General features: G+C 35.3%; 1 protein-coding gene across 1 annotated transcript; it reads left to right on the top strand.

The window, feature by feature from the left end:
• Nucleotides 1–337: 337 nt before the first annotated feature.
• Nucleotides 338–13,154, top strand: LOC144356738 (uncharacterized). The gene is made up of 3 exons (XM_085499623.1): nucleotides 338–660; nucleotides 12,452–12,541; nucleotides 12,863–13,154. Exons 1-3 carry the CDS (start codon nucleotides 370–372, stop codon nucleotides 13,040–13,042), a joined length of 561 nt encoding a protein of 186 aa, XP_085355749.1. The 5' UTR covers nucleotides 338–369; the 3' UTR covers nucleotides 13,043–13,154.
• The last annotated feature ends 260 nt before the right edge of the window (nucleotides 13,155–13,414 follow it).

Below are 13,414 nucleotides of genomic sequence, written 5' to 3'. Positions count from 1 at the left end.
TGGTTGCTATATAATTATGTTTTCCCCCTCCACAGACCAAAGTTGAATAAGCGTGTCAATACCAATACATAGATCACGTGATCTGAAGTACTAGCTATGATTGGTTTAACCACCAATGAGCAACATTGTCAATGCAGGATACATAAAAATTCCCGACATAAATATTTGATGCAAGAGGTCAAAATAAGCTCTTTCAGTCCAAGTATTCCTCGACTACATATATATTTATTACGTCTGTCAGCACCCCGAGTTTGTTTATGTTGAATTGGCGTCATTCTTTGTCCCGTAGTTATTGTGCCATATAGTAATATACATATTTATTTATTCTCAGGAACTATGTTTGTGTCAACCTCATTTTTGGTTTTGTTCATGATGGCAGTCACCTCAAATGCTCAACATCACCCTGGAAACCCTGCTAATGGCACTTGCTTGAACTGTAATAGTGTCATGTATGAAAATGCAGTGTGGCATGGTACATGCACTGAAGAGTTTACCTGCCCACTCCACATTGCAGATATTGAACATATAATTGAGGAGAAAGTTGTTCTGTTGCACAAAGGAATTTATTTTGGGAATTCAGCATTCATACCTGGTACACGTCACTATATGTTTAACGGAATACTCGCATCACGAATCGACGCCATTGATAAGGGTGATATAGTATGTTATATTGTATTTTTATGTCCGATTTTTAGCACGCAATCAATGACTTAAATTTTTCAACTAAAGTGAAACATTATTGATGTTTGACACAACTAACAAATAGTATGTTTCGTGAGATATTACTGTAAATGGTCATATTTTAATATCACAATATGTGCGTTTGTGTGCGATGCTGATTTCTGGCCTGCCTGTTTTGATCTTATTTAATAAAGCAATAGTTCATACTCAGTAGTTAAGGTCGTATTATAGGGACGACCATGAGGGCGCTGTTCATATTGGGATGCGATGACGTCACAATGGGATACGTGCATAGATGAGCATAAATAATGACGTCACAATATGAATTCGTGCATAAATTAGCATAATTGAGCGTCCATGGCCGTAAAGGGGTTCATTGTAATGAGAATGACGTCACAATGGATATTGTGAATACATTTACATACATAAAATAGATTTGAATACGAGGTCGTAACGAGGTCATCGTGAATACATTTGCATAAATTACCATCATTTTTTTTAAATATTTTTTTTTCTATTTAATTATTTTTTAATTGAATGTTTTTTTTTAATTTTTAATTGGACGTCACAAAAGATTTTTCAGAATGTATTGTAGATGGCGCACACACACACACACGCACACACACACGCACACACACACACACACACACACACACACACACACACACACACACACACACACACACACACACACACACACACACACACACACACACACACACACACACACACACACACACACACACACACACACACACACACACACACACACACACACACACACACACACACACACACACACACACACACACACACACACACACACACACACACACACACACACACACACACACACACACACACACACACACACACACACACACACACACACACACACACACACACACACACACACATATTTTCTTAATACCTTGAAAAATACGTAGATACATGTAAATGTGTGGCGTGGTTAAATTTATATTTAACGCCACGAAAAATACGAGTACATAAACGATTCGGTAAAAAGTCAACAGTGAACAATCAAAAATAATTAATTCTATATATACATATGTTGTTCATTGTTTATATTTTTTACATATTTGCTTTTTTTTTCGAGTAAATTATTTTTAACGGCACGAAAAAATATGAGTACATAAACGATTCGATTAAAACACAGAAAAGAGAAGCGTCAATAATAGTAAACAGTGAAAAATAAATAATAATTCATTCTATATATACATATGTTGTTTATTTTTTACATTTCTTACTTCCTTTCAATGAGGCAAGCAGTCTGTACACTTTTTTTTCTTATTCCATCCCTCTAATCAGAATCGCTCATCTGTCATAGAAGAAAAAGAGAGAGAGAGAATAATATTAAAAACCGATAGTTACATAAAGAGGGTTATGTATTGGAAATTATGAGTCACCTCGTAAAATTGCAGTCATAAACCGCTAAAATGCAAAGTATGCAAAATCGATTGATCGACGTACAGTTTGGTTTTCAAAAAAATGGCGGACTATGCTACTATGAGTTGAAATATATATTTACCTGATCGTTTCACAGAATAACTTTGACATACATAATCATCACACGGAATGAGTTTACGCTGTAACGTAGCGATTTTCGTTTTCCCTTGGTGAAGAAGATCTACGCAGCAAGTCATACAGAACGTATTGGCCACACATGGCTTGAAAGTATTCGATGATTGTAGATCTGCGTACGAGAAATCTTTTAAATTCCATGACATGACTACCGTACGAGTAAAAATAGTCATTGGTGTTTGAGCGATGTGTATTACTCCAAAGCACACTCGTGAATGCCAGTTTGAAATAAATCACTCGATTAAGTTTAAGGCATAGGAGTTATTTATAACTCGCTCGTCACAAGTGTTCCCAACGTGAAATAGACCTCCCACGTAGATGATAAACAACAGATGTTGGTGTATTTGTATATTTATGTTATCTAAAACATGAACACTCGCAAGCAGGGATATTGAATAGAGTTTCAAGTTTAAAGCGTCACCCATATGCATGAATTTCGACCTGCGTGTATTGAATCGCGCCTGGACATAACAAACATCGAGCAAACAAACCTAATCTCGTTTATTGCGATTAGTTGTATACTGCTCAGTTCGTAGCAGTGTGAATTACTACAGAGTTGAAATTCACCATGAATGAAAGTCGAAATACTCACATATTTCTAACATCAGTCACTTATAACAGGACTTGACATTCTGTTGACCCCAGGCACGCTGTGTTGGCCCACAGCGAGGGATTTGATCTCCCAAATAAATGAAATAAAACACGTATGTATGGATATTATCGAAGCGTTCAATCCCATCATTTTTTTCTTCAGATTTGATAACGTCAGACCCCCTGCCAAAATAATCTCGTAAATAAAATGACGCGTTCCCCATGCCAATGTTACGATTATACTCCAAATTATACAATAAAAACTGGGTCAACTTGATTCAGTCAACATGAATCTGACCCAGGCAGTATGATGGTTCCAGTCCGTCACCAATTCACTTGTCTGAAAAGGCACACCCCAAGAGTGTATGACGCCTTGTCTCAATTCAGACCGAATCAAAGACTGTGCACGCCGTCGATCTATATTTGTGATCGGTGTAGATGAGAAACATTCCACCACTCTGATCGTTTCTATATCATCGGTAATTCAGTGTACCGCTCGAATGTAATGCATCAATCAATAGTTTATTTTTGAAGGTTTATTTTACAATGACTGGAAAACCGTCCGAAATCGCGAAATTTTAGGATTCAATCTTTACTCAGACAACCATCCAAACTATTCAGTTCATTCTCTCTTCACTAATGAAATGGCAGTAATCAGCAAACTATCATTCATCGTTTTTTAAACATCATTTCGTGTATCCACGATTTCGAAATACTAGAAGAGGCAAGAACGAACGTTACATTTGAATGGTCAAATGACAAGGGGCTGACCCCGCTCGAACGTGCAACAGAATGTATTAAATACATAGACCCATTTGAAAGACAGAGTCAACCTCAAAACATTGAGAGCCATAGCCGATGCTTCAAACAGCGAGTTTCTCTTTAAATGGTTCAAAACCAAATTAAATGAAGCACTATGATTCGTCACCAATTACGCTGACATCCTTAGCAGCCTGGCAAAAGAAATCACTCAACTAACCTCATCACCAGATTCAAATTTCCACGATCAACGACAAAAAAGAAACATTATAGGCGATCTCCTGTTCGAGGTAACGAGCTTGGCTTGGCTACAAAGAGACAATTGTAGTTACTAGCTCGCCAACTTCACCACTTTGAAATGAGACATTTAGGCGATCATCATCATCAAGACATCGGCTCAGATACTGTACGCCTCGGCAAAACAGCGAATTGACGAATTCGTAGACTCAAATTCCAACAAGAACAATCCTGACATAATACTTAAACTACGTTCCTTGCAAGAACGTGTAGACGTCAACACAACATTTCTGGAGACCCACGAGATGAAGGACACAATTTTAGTATATCTGTTAATTACTGTTGATAGAACACATTTTATGAATGAATTGGTTTTCCGATTTGAAAAACATTGAGTACGTATTCATGCGTCAATTAATAATGTTCAACCCATTGAATTTGTGTCTCACCCAAAAAAATATTAGAACAGCATTACTAGACATCTCCATATTTCTAAGACAAAATTAACCAAATTTTAAAATTATACATATTTTAATACCAAACTTGCTATTTTTACCATCAAACTACTGAATCACTGTACGTATAATTACGTATACCATTGACAAATTCAGACTCCGCTTATAAATTATACTCGATTATGTCTTTACCAATCATTACTCCGCTCATCATTCACGATTCGATTGACCACGTTCTGAATAATTTGTACATACAGATAAACTGATTTTTGCGATATACATGTACTTCTTGTTTTCAATACAAAACTTACTGCTTATTTGATCCCTCAATCAAAAGCTGTTTTACTTGGGATTGACGTTTCCACGTTTCCACGTTGAACTGATGTGACGACATGTCGGTCATCAACGTTTTTCAGAAAGGGTGACTGTCGAAAAGTAGGACACCACTAATTTAAAATAAACAGTTATATTGGAGAGAATGAGATGAAATGTTATTATTATCATTGTAGATTCAATATGCAAACTGGAAGCGGGTCAAGAAATCGTAAATGGTTCATATTATAGAGATGGTGCGTAGTTCGTTCTTTGAGGGTAAACACGTACGCATTGCATACAGAGTATTTTCAATGGCGAACATCGACCAGTAATAATGCCATACACTTTGTATGCTAATTCATGTTTAATAAAATGCGCTAAGTTTTGATTATTGCCAAGATATACAGGGAGCACTCGCTTATCCATTAGGCAGATTCCATTATACAATTATAATATCCTGACCGTATTGTTTACACTCTCGTAAATCGACTGTTTGACGTGACTGGGGCACCGGTGGACGAGGAATGCGTGCGTGCACGTTACATTTCGTCAACACTTTCTTTGATAATAGTATCATTTGCAATATGGAATAATATCATTCGACAATTCTCAGAATATTGTATGTATGTATGTATGTATGTATGCACGTTGTAGTTCTAATGATTAGATATTTGTTTTATTTTGCCATTTTTGTCGATTCTTTCATTATGAACAGTGTTGGCTTGCTCTCGAAATAAATACTTTTACACCGATGTTACCGTTTGTAATGTTTATAGTGTGTACGTGAAAGATATTCGCCTTTGAAATAATAATTGAAGACACAACTATATAGTCTTCAAATCAGCTGGGTGTTATTATTGAAGTAACGCATGAGGCGTAATATTGTTGTAATGGGGGTCTGATCGCGTTTCATAATTCCTGTATTGAATAATGCCATGAATCAAATTGTGCTAACAACATGGTAAACACGGGTCAGCAATAAGTAGCTATTTTATCGGCGAGGAAAGATCTGCTTCTTGATTGCGATTATGATTATGTCTAATATAATGTATAATAATCTATTACTCTACGTACACAACTTGATGCGGGCTTTTCAATTCAACTCACTGCGGCCGTACACAACATGGCTAGTTCCCCCTTCGAAAGAGTGCGTGCGTGTGTTGCGTTAGCAACACAATCTGTGACCACTGAGCTTGTCAAATATTTACAAAGCACTATGTGATAACTGAGGTGGTAAACTGACCATGATGTCAATATTCAACCACTTAATTTGCACAATAATAATTAAAATTGAAACCGTATTCAAGCGCGGGATCTTGGTTGGAAATACAACGAAGTAACAAACAACCAGCAAAGTGTAACAATAATAAAATCACAAAAATCAAAAAAAAAAAATGTGGTGGTTGGTTTAGGAATTTGGCATTTTAGGAGTTTTTTTTCTTATCGTGCCCTGAAAAAGATGTGGACGAATGTTCTTAGCTCAATGATTGTTTTGTCATTTTAACTTTTTAGTATACCTGTTAAGTGTTCATCATCTGTCCTAAAGTTGATTTTATTGTATTTAATATTTTGATCATGAATGTTTTTTGTTTCTTTTCTTCTTGTATAGATTACAATTGAGAAGATATTGTTTTTCGTTCTCAATTTTCTAGTTGTCACAAACTGAGCAAATTCAGTCTTCAGCTATAAGGTTATATACAATAAAGTAACAAAAATAAGCAAATTGTAACAATAATAAAATCACAAACATTTGAATGTAAAGAAAAACAAAATTATGTTGTGGTTGGTTTAGGCATCTGGTATTTTAGTTTTTTTCTTGTCGTAACCTGAAACAGATGTAGACGAATTTTCCTAGCTCAATGTTTATTTTGTCATTTTAACTTCTTAGTGTAACTGTTAGGTGTTCATCGTCCGTTCTAAAGTTGATTTTATTGTATTTAATATTTTAATCATGATTTTTTTTGTTCCTCCATGTATAGATTACAATTGAGAAGTTTTTTTCGTTCTCAATTTTCTAGTTGTCACAAACTGGGCCAATTTAGTCTTCAGCTATAAAGTTATTCCGTTTTATGGCAAAAAACAACTGGGTAAAAGACATGAATCAAAGTAAATAGCAAACCAAGAAATTTGGCAAGCCTGCAAGAGTTGAGAAAATATCCTTGTAAAAGACCTGAATCAGGTTTTAGACAATTTGACTATGGAAAAAAAATATTTTGGAATACACATAAATCTCAGGATGACAAAAAAGAAAATCATTGAAACATTGACAGGTAATTCGAACAACCCTTTGAAATCCATAGCACAGAAACATTACATGATGCAAATAAAAGTACAAATCATAAAAACAAGTTACGAACCTACAGAAAAATTAAAACAGAATTCGCATATGAAAAATATCTCACCACAATCAAAAATCTAAATCATAGTGCTGTGCTAGTCGGAATAAGGGCTCATACCCCCCTCCAAATCGAAAGGGCTAGATATAATAACTTTATAGCTGAAGACTAAATTTGCCCAGTTTGTGACAACTAGAAAATTGAGAACGAAAAAAACTTCTCAATTGTAATCTATACATGGAGGAACGAAAAAAATCATGATTAAAATATTAAATACAATAAAATCAACTTTAGGACAGATGATGAACACTTAACAGGTATACTAAAAAGTTAAAATGACAAAACAATCATTGAGCTAAGAACATTTGTCCACATCTGTTTCAGGGCACGATAAGAAAAAAAACTCCTAAAATGCCAAATTCCTAAACCAACCACCACATATTTTTTTTGTGATTTTTGTGATTTTATTATTGTTACACTTTGCTGGTTGTTTGTTACTTCGTTGTATTTCCAACCAAGATCCCGCGCTTGAATACGGTTTCAATTTTAATTATTATTGTGCAAATTAAGTGGTTGAATATTGACATCATGGTCAGTTTACCACCTCAGTTATCACATCGTGCTTTGTAAATATTTGACAAGCTCAGTGGTCACAGATTGTGTTGCTAACGCAACCCACGCACGCACTCTTTCGAAGGGGGAACTAGCCATGTTGTGTACGGCCGCAGTGAGTTGAATTGAAAAGCCCGCATCAAGTTGTGTACGTAGAGTAATAGATTATTATACATTATATTAGACATAATCATAATCGCAATCAAGAAGCAGATCTCTCCTCGCCGATAAAATAGCTACTTATTGCTGACCCGTGTTTACCATGTTGTTAGCACAATTTGATTCATGGCATTATTCAGTACAGGAGTTATGAAACGCGATCAGATCCACATTACAACAATATTACGCCTCATGCGTTACTTCAATAATAACACCCAGCTGATTTGAAGACTATATAGTTGTGTCTTCAATTATTATTTCAAAGGCGAATATCTTTCACGTACACACTATAAACATTACAAACGGTAACATCGGTGTAAAAGTATTTATTTCGAGAGCAAGCCAACACTGTTCATAATGAAAGAATCGACAAAAATGGCAAAATAAAACAAATATCTAATCATTCGAACTACAACGTGCATACATACATACAGTATTCTGAGAATCGTCGAATGATATTATGCCATATTGCAAATCATACTATTATCAATGAAAGTGTTGACGAAATTTAACGTGCACGCACGCATTCCTCGTCCACCGGTGCCCCAGTCACGTCAAACAGTCGATTTACGAGAGTGTAAACAATATGGTCAGGATATTATAATTGTTTAATGGAATCTGCCTAATGGATAAGCGAGTGCTCCCTGTACATCTTGGCAATAATCAAAACTTAGCGCATTTTATTAAACATGAATTAGCATACAAAGTGTATGGCATTATTACTGGTCGATGTTCGCCATTGAAAATACTCTGTATGCAATGCGTACGTGTTTACCGTCAAAGAACGAACTACGCACCATTTCTATAATATGAATCATTTACGATTTCTTGACCCGCTTCCAGTTTTCTTATTGAATCTACAATGATAATAATAACATTTCATCTCATTCTCTCCAATATAACTGTTTATTTTAAATTAGTGGTGTCCTACTTTTCGACAGTCACCCTTTCTGAAAAACGTTGATGACCGACATGTCGTCACATCAGTTCAACGTGGAAACGTGGAAACGTCAATCCCAAGTAAAACAGCTTTTGATTGAGGGATCAAATAAGCAGTAAGTTTTGTATTGAAAACAAGAAGTACATGTATATTGCAAAAATCAGTTTATCTGTATGTACAAATTATTCAGAACGTGGTCAATCGAATCGTGAATGATGAGCGGAGTAATGATTGGTAAAGACATAATCGAGAATAATGTATAAGCGGAGTCTGAATTTGTCAATGGTATACGTAATTATACGTACAGTGATTTAGTAGTTTGATGGTAAAAATAGCAAGTTTGGTATTACAATATGTATAATTTCAAAATTTGGTTAATTTTGTCTTAGAAATATGGAGATGTCTAGTAATGCTGTTCTAATTTTTTTTTGGGTGAGACACAAATTCAATCTGTTGAACATTATTAATTGACGCATGAATACGTACTCAATGTTTTTCAAATCGGAAAACCAATTCATTCATAAAATGTGTTCTATCAACAATAATTAACAGATATACTTAAATTGTGTCCTTCATCTCGTGGGTCTCCAGAAATGCTGTGTTGACGTCTACACGTTCTTGCAAGGAACGTAGTTTAAGTATTATGTCAGGATTGTTCTTGTTGGAATTTGAGTCTACGAATTCGTCAATTGGCTGTTTTGCCGAGGCGTACAGTATCTGAGTCGATGTCTTGATGATGATGATCGCCTAAATGTCTCGTTTCAAAGTGGTCAATTTGGCGAGCTAGTAACTACAATTGTCTCTTTGTAGCCAAGCCAAGCTCGTTACCTCGAACAGGAGATCGCCTATAATGTTTCTTTTTTGTTGTTGATCGTGGAAATTTGAATTTGGTGATGAGGTTAGTTGAGTGATTTCTTTTGCCAGGCTGCTAAGGATGTCAGCGTAATTTGTGACGAATCATAGTGCTTCATTTAATTTGGTTTTGAACCATTTAAAGAGAAACTCGCTGTTTGAAGCATCGGCTCTGACTCTCAATGTTTTGAGGTTGACTCTGTCTTTCAAATGGGTTTATGTATTTAATACATTCTGTTGCACGTTCGAGCGGGGTCAGCCCCTTGTCATTTGACCATTCAAATGTAACGTTCATTCTTGCCTCTTCTAGTATTTCGAAATGATGTTTAAAAAACGATGAATGATAGTTTGCTGATTACTGCCATTTCATTAGTGAAGAGAGAATGAACTGAATAGTTTTGATGGTTGTCTGAGTAAAGATTGAATCCTAAAATTTCGCGATTTCGGTCGGTTTTCCAGTCATTGTAAAATAAACCTTCAAAAATAAACTATTGATTAATGCATTACATTCGAGCGGTACACTGAATTACCGTTGATATAGAAACGATCAGAGTGGTGGAATGTTTCTCATCTACACCGATCACAAATATAGATCGACGGCGTGCACAGTCTTTGATTCGGTCTGAATTGAGACAAGGCGTCATACACTCTTGGGGTGTGCCTTTTCAGACAAGTGAATTGGTGACGGACTGGAACCATCATACTGCCTGAGTCAGATTCATGTTGACTGAATCAAGTTGACCCAGTTTTTATTGTATAATTTGGAGTATAATCGTAACATTGGCATGGGGAATGCGTCATTTTGTTTACGAGATTATTTTGGCAGGGGGTCTGACATTATCAAATCTGAAGAAAAAAAACGATGGGATTGAACGCTTCGATAATATCCATACGTACATGTTTTATTTCATTTATTTGGGAGATCAAATCCCTCCGCTGTGGGCCATGTGTTTTTGTTATGTGGCGAAAAGGACGGTAGCATTTTAGCAAAGTCTAATCGATAAGAATAAGTGAATTGACTGATAGCGCCTGGGGTCATCAGAATGTCAAGTCCTGTTATAAGTGACTGATGTTAGAAATATGTGAGTATTTCGACTTTCATTCATCGTGAATTTCAACTCTGTAGTAATTCACACTGCCACGAACGGAACAGTATACAACTAATCGCCATAAACGAGATTAGGTTTGTTTGCTCGATGTTTGTTATGTCCAGGCGCGATTCAATACACGCAGGTCGAAATTCATGCATATGGGTGACGCTTTAAACTTGAAACTCTATTCAATATCCCTGCTTGCGAGTGTTCATGTTTTAGATAACATAAATATACAAATACACCAACATTTGTTGTTTATCATCTACGTGGGAGGTCTATTTCACGTTGGGAACACTTTTGACGCGCGAGTTATAAATAACCCCTATGCCTTAAACTTAATCGTGTGATTTAGTTCAAACTGGCATTCACGAGTGTGCTTTGGAGTAATACACATCGCTCAAACACCGATGACTATTTTTACTCGTACGGTAGTCATGTCACGGAATTTAAAAGATTTCTCGTAGGTGGATCTACAATCATCGAATACTTTCAAGCCATGTGTGGCCAATACGTTCTGTATGACTTGTTGCGTAGATCTTCTTCACCAAGGGAAAACGAAAATCGCTACGTTACTGCGTAAACTCATTCCGTGTGATGATTATGTATGTCAAAGTTATTCTGTGAAACGATCAGGTAAATATATATTTTAACTCATAGTAGCATAATCCGCCATTTTTTTTGAAAACCAAACTGTATGTCAAAGTTATTCTGTGAAACAATCAGGTAAACATATATTTTAACTCATAGTAGCACAGTCCGCCCTTTTTTTGGAAAACCAAACTGTAGGTCGATCAATCGATTTTGCATACTTTGCATTTTAGCGGGTTATGACCGCAATTTTACAAGGTGACTCATTTTTAACCAAATCGTTTATGTACTTGTATTTTTCGTGGCGTTAAATATAAATTTAACCACGCCACACATTTACATGTATCTAAGTATTTTTCGTGGTATTAAGAAATATTTAATCACGCTAAACATTTATACACTACGCAACTATTTTCCTTACTCGCATCGTATGTTTTTTTGTTACGTTAAAAAAAATAAAAAATAAAAAACTCCATGCCATATATATATACTCCATGTCATTTCATTCTGGTTTACTTCTTTTGTGCAATAAATGTAATAAACTCCGTTAGTTTTCAAAATGACGTGTATTGATTAGTGTGTGTGTGTGTGTGTGTGTGTGTGTGTGTGAGCGCCCTCTACGATACATTCTGAAAAATCTTTCGTGACGTCCACGCCCCTGCAATTAAAAATTAAAAAAAAAACATTCGATTAAAAAATAATAATTAAATAAAAAAAAAAAAAAATAATTAAAAAAAAAAAATGATGGTAATTTATGCAAATGTATTCACGATGACCTCGTTATGACCTCGTATTCAAATCTATTTTATGTATGTAAATGTATTCACTATATCCATTGTGACGTCTTTCTCATTAAAATGAACCCCTTTACGGCCATGGACGCTCATTTATGCTAATTTATGCACGAATTCATATTGTGACGTCATTATTTATGCTCATCTATGCACGTATCCCATTGTGACGTCATCCATCCCCGTATGACGTCATCGCATCCCAATATGAACAGCGCCCTCATGGTCGTCCCTATAATACGACCTTAACTACTATACTCAGTATATTTGCAGAATTATATTTGGACATATTGGGTACTAGACAAGTGCCATATGGAATTGCATGAATTCCTAAGAAGGGAAAATTCATTGAATTTTACACTGCATAATGACAAACCTTTTATAAACATATCCTGTTTTATATTTAACTAAAATCCGTTGTATATACATTGTTTTAAAGGGAACTGTAGCAATGCCAACTGACAATTGTCAGCGATGTGAAGTCAATTTATTAGGAGCTACGTGGGTTAAATTTGTTTGTAAAATTGTGGTGAGTATCTTGCTCTGATTATTTATGTATCAACATACTGTATATAACCATAGAGATGTTGTGACAGTCAGACTATTGTATCATTTCATCTTAAATTACTCTCATTATTTTCTCGGATATAAAATAACACAATAAACTAAAACAACTAAAACAACTGAAAACTCCTATGATAATATTAATAAAATAAACCATTTATATCGTAACTGAATTGCGTGTATTGTAAAGAAACATGTATTGGAAATAGTCGCACGTGTTTGCAAATGGTGTACATAAACACTTCTTCCTCCTGATTCCTTAAAACATATTTGTCTTTACATACAGGATTGCCCATTAGTCATCGCCGAGCAAGTACAGTTAAAAGGATCACTTCCTGTAAAAGCATCAACGCGTGATAAAATCTGTTTGACTCACAGTTATGATGAGTATACCATCTATACCTGCGAATTTTACTCTGATGATCCTAATTTCATTGAAAATTTGGTACAAGCTGAGACAGATTAGAATTAATTAAGTACCTTCAATTGCATAGTTTGGACTGTCGAGGTGTTCTTTGGCGTTCATTTGACATGTAAACACAGGTTTAAATAAATTGAAATGTATAAAAAAATTATAATAGAGGTTTTTATTTTAGCTGTTTGTCAGAATGATGTTCAATATAACGTGAAGTTTGCATGGAAAATGTTATCTACTATATATGTTACTGAACTAGATAACGATGAATACGACGCATAGACGTTATGTAAGTGAAACCATTGTGTGAGATTGTGTGTTGTGAGATTGGATCATTTCCAATTGTCAATATTGAGAGTGCTCTAGATTAACTGATTAAACACTGTGTTTGAAAATCGATCACAGGAATTTATAAAACGAATA

Source organism: Saccoglossus kowalevskii, chromosome 5, assembly GCF_978046115.1.
Source record: "Saccoglossus kowalevskii chromosome 5, keSacKowa6.1, whole genome shotgun sequence".
Lineage (NCBI taxonomy): Eukaryota > Metazoa > Hemichordata > Enteropneusta > Harrimaniidae > Saccoglossus > Saccoglossus kowalevskii.
This window is presented reverse-complemented; position numbering and strand designations above follow the sequence as displayed.

Excerpts from the sequence above, each read along its gene's own strand:
- LOC144356738 (XM_085499623.1), top strand. The coding sequence starts at position 370 with ATGATGGCAGTCACCTCAAATGCTCAACATCACCCTGGAAACCCTGCT. Across the intron at positions 661-12,451 it reads CCATTGATAAGGGTGATATA|GGAACTGTAGCAATGCCAAC; the intron begins GTATGTTATATT and ends ATTGTTTTAAAG. Across the intron at positions 12,542-12,862 it reads AATTTGTTTGTAAAATTGTG|GATTGCCCATTAGTCATCGC; the intron begins GTGAGTATCTTG and ends CTTTACATACAG.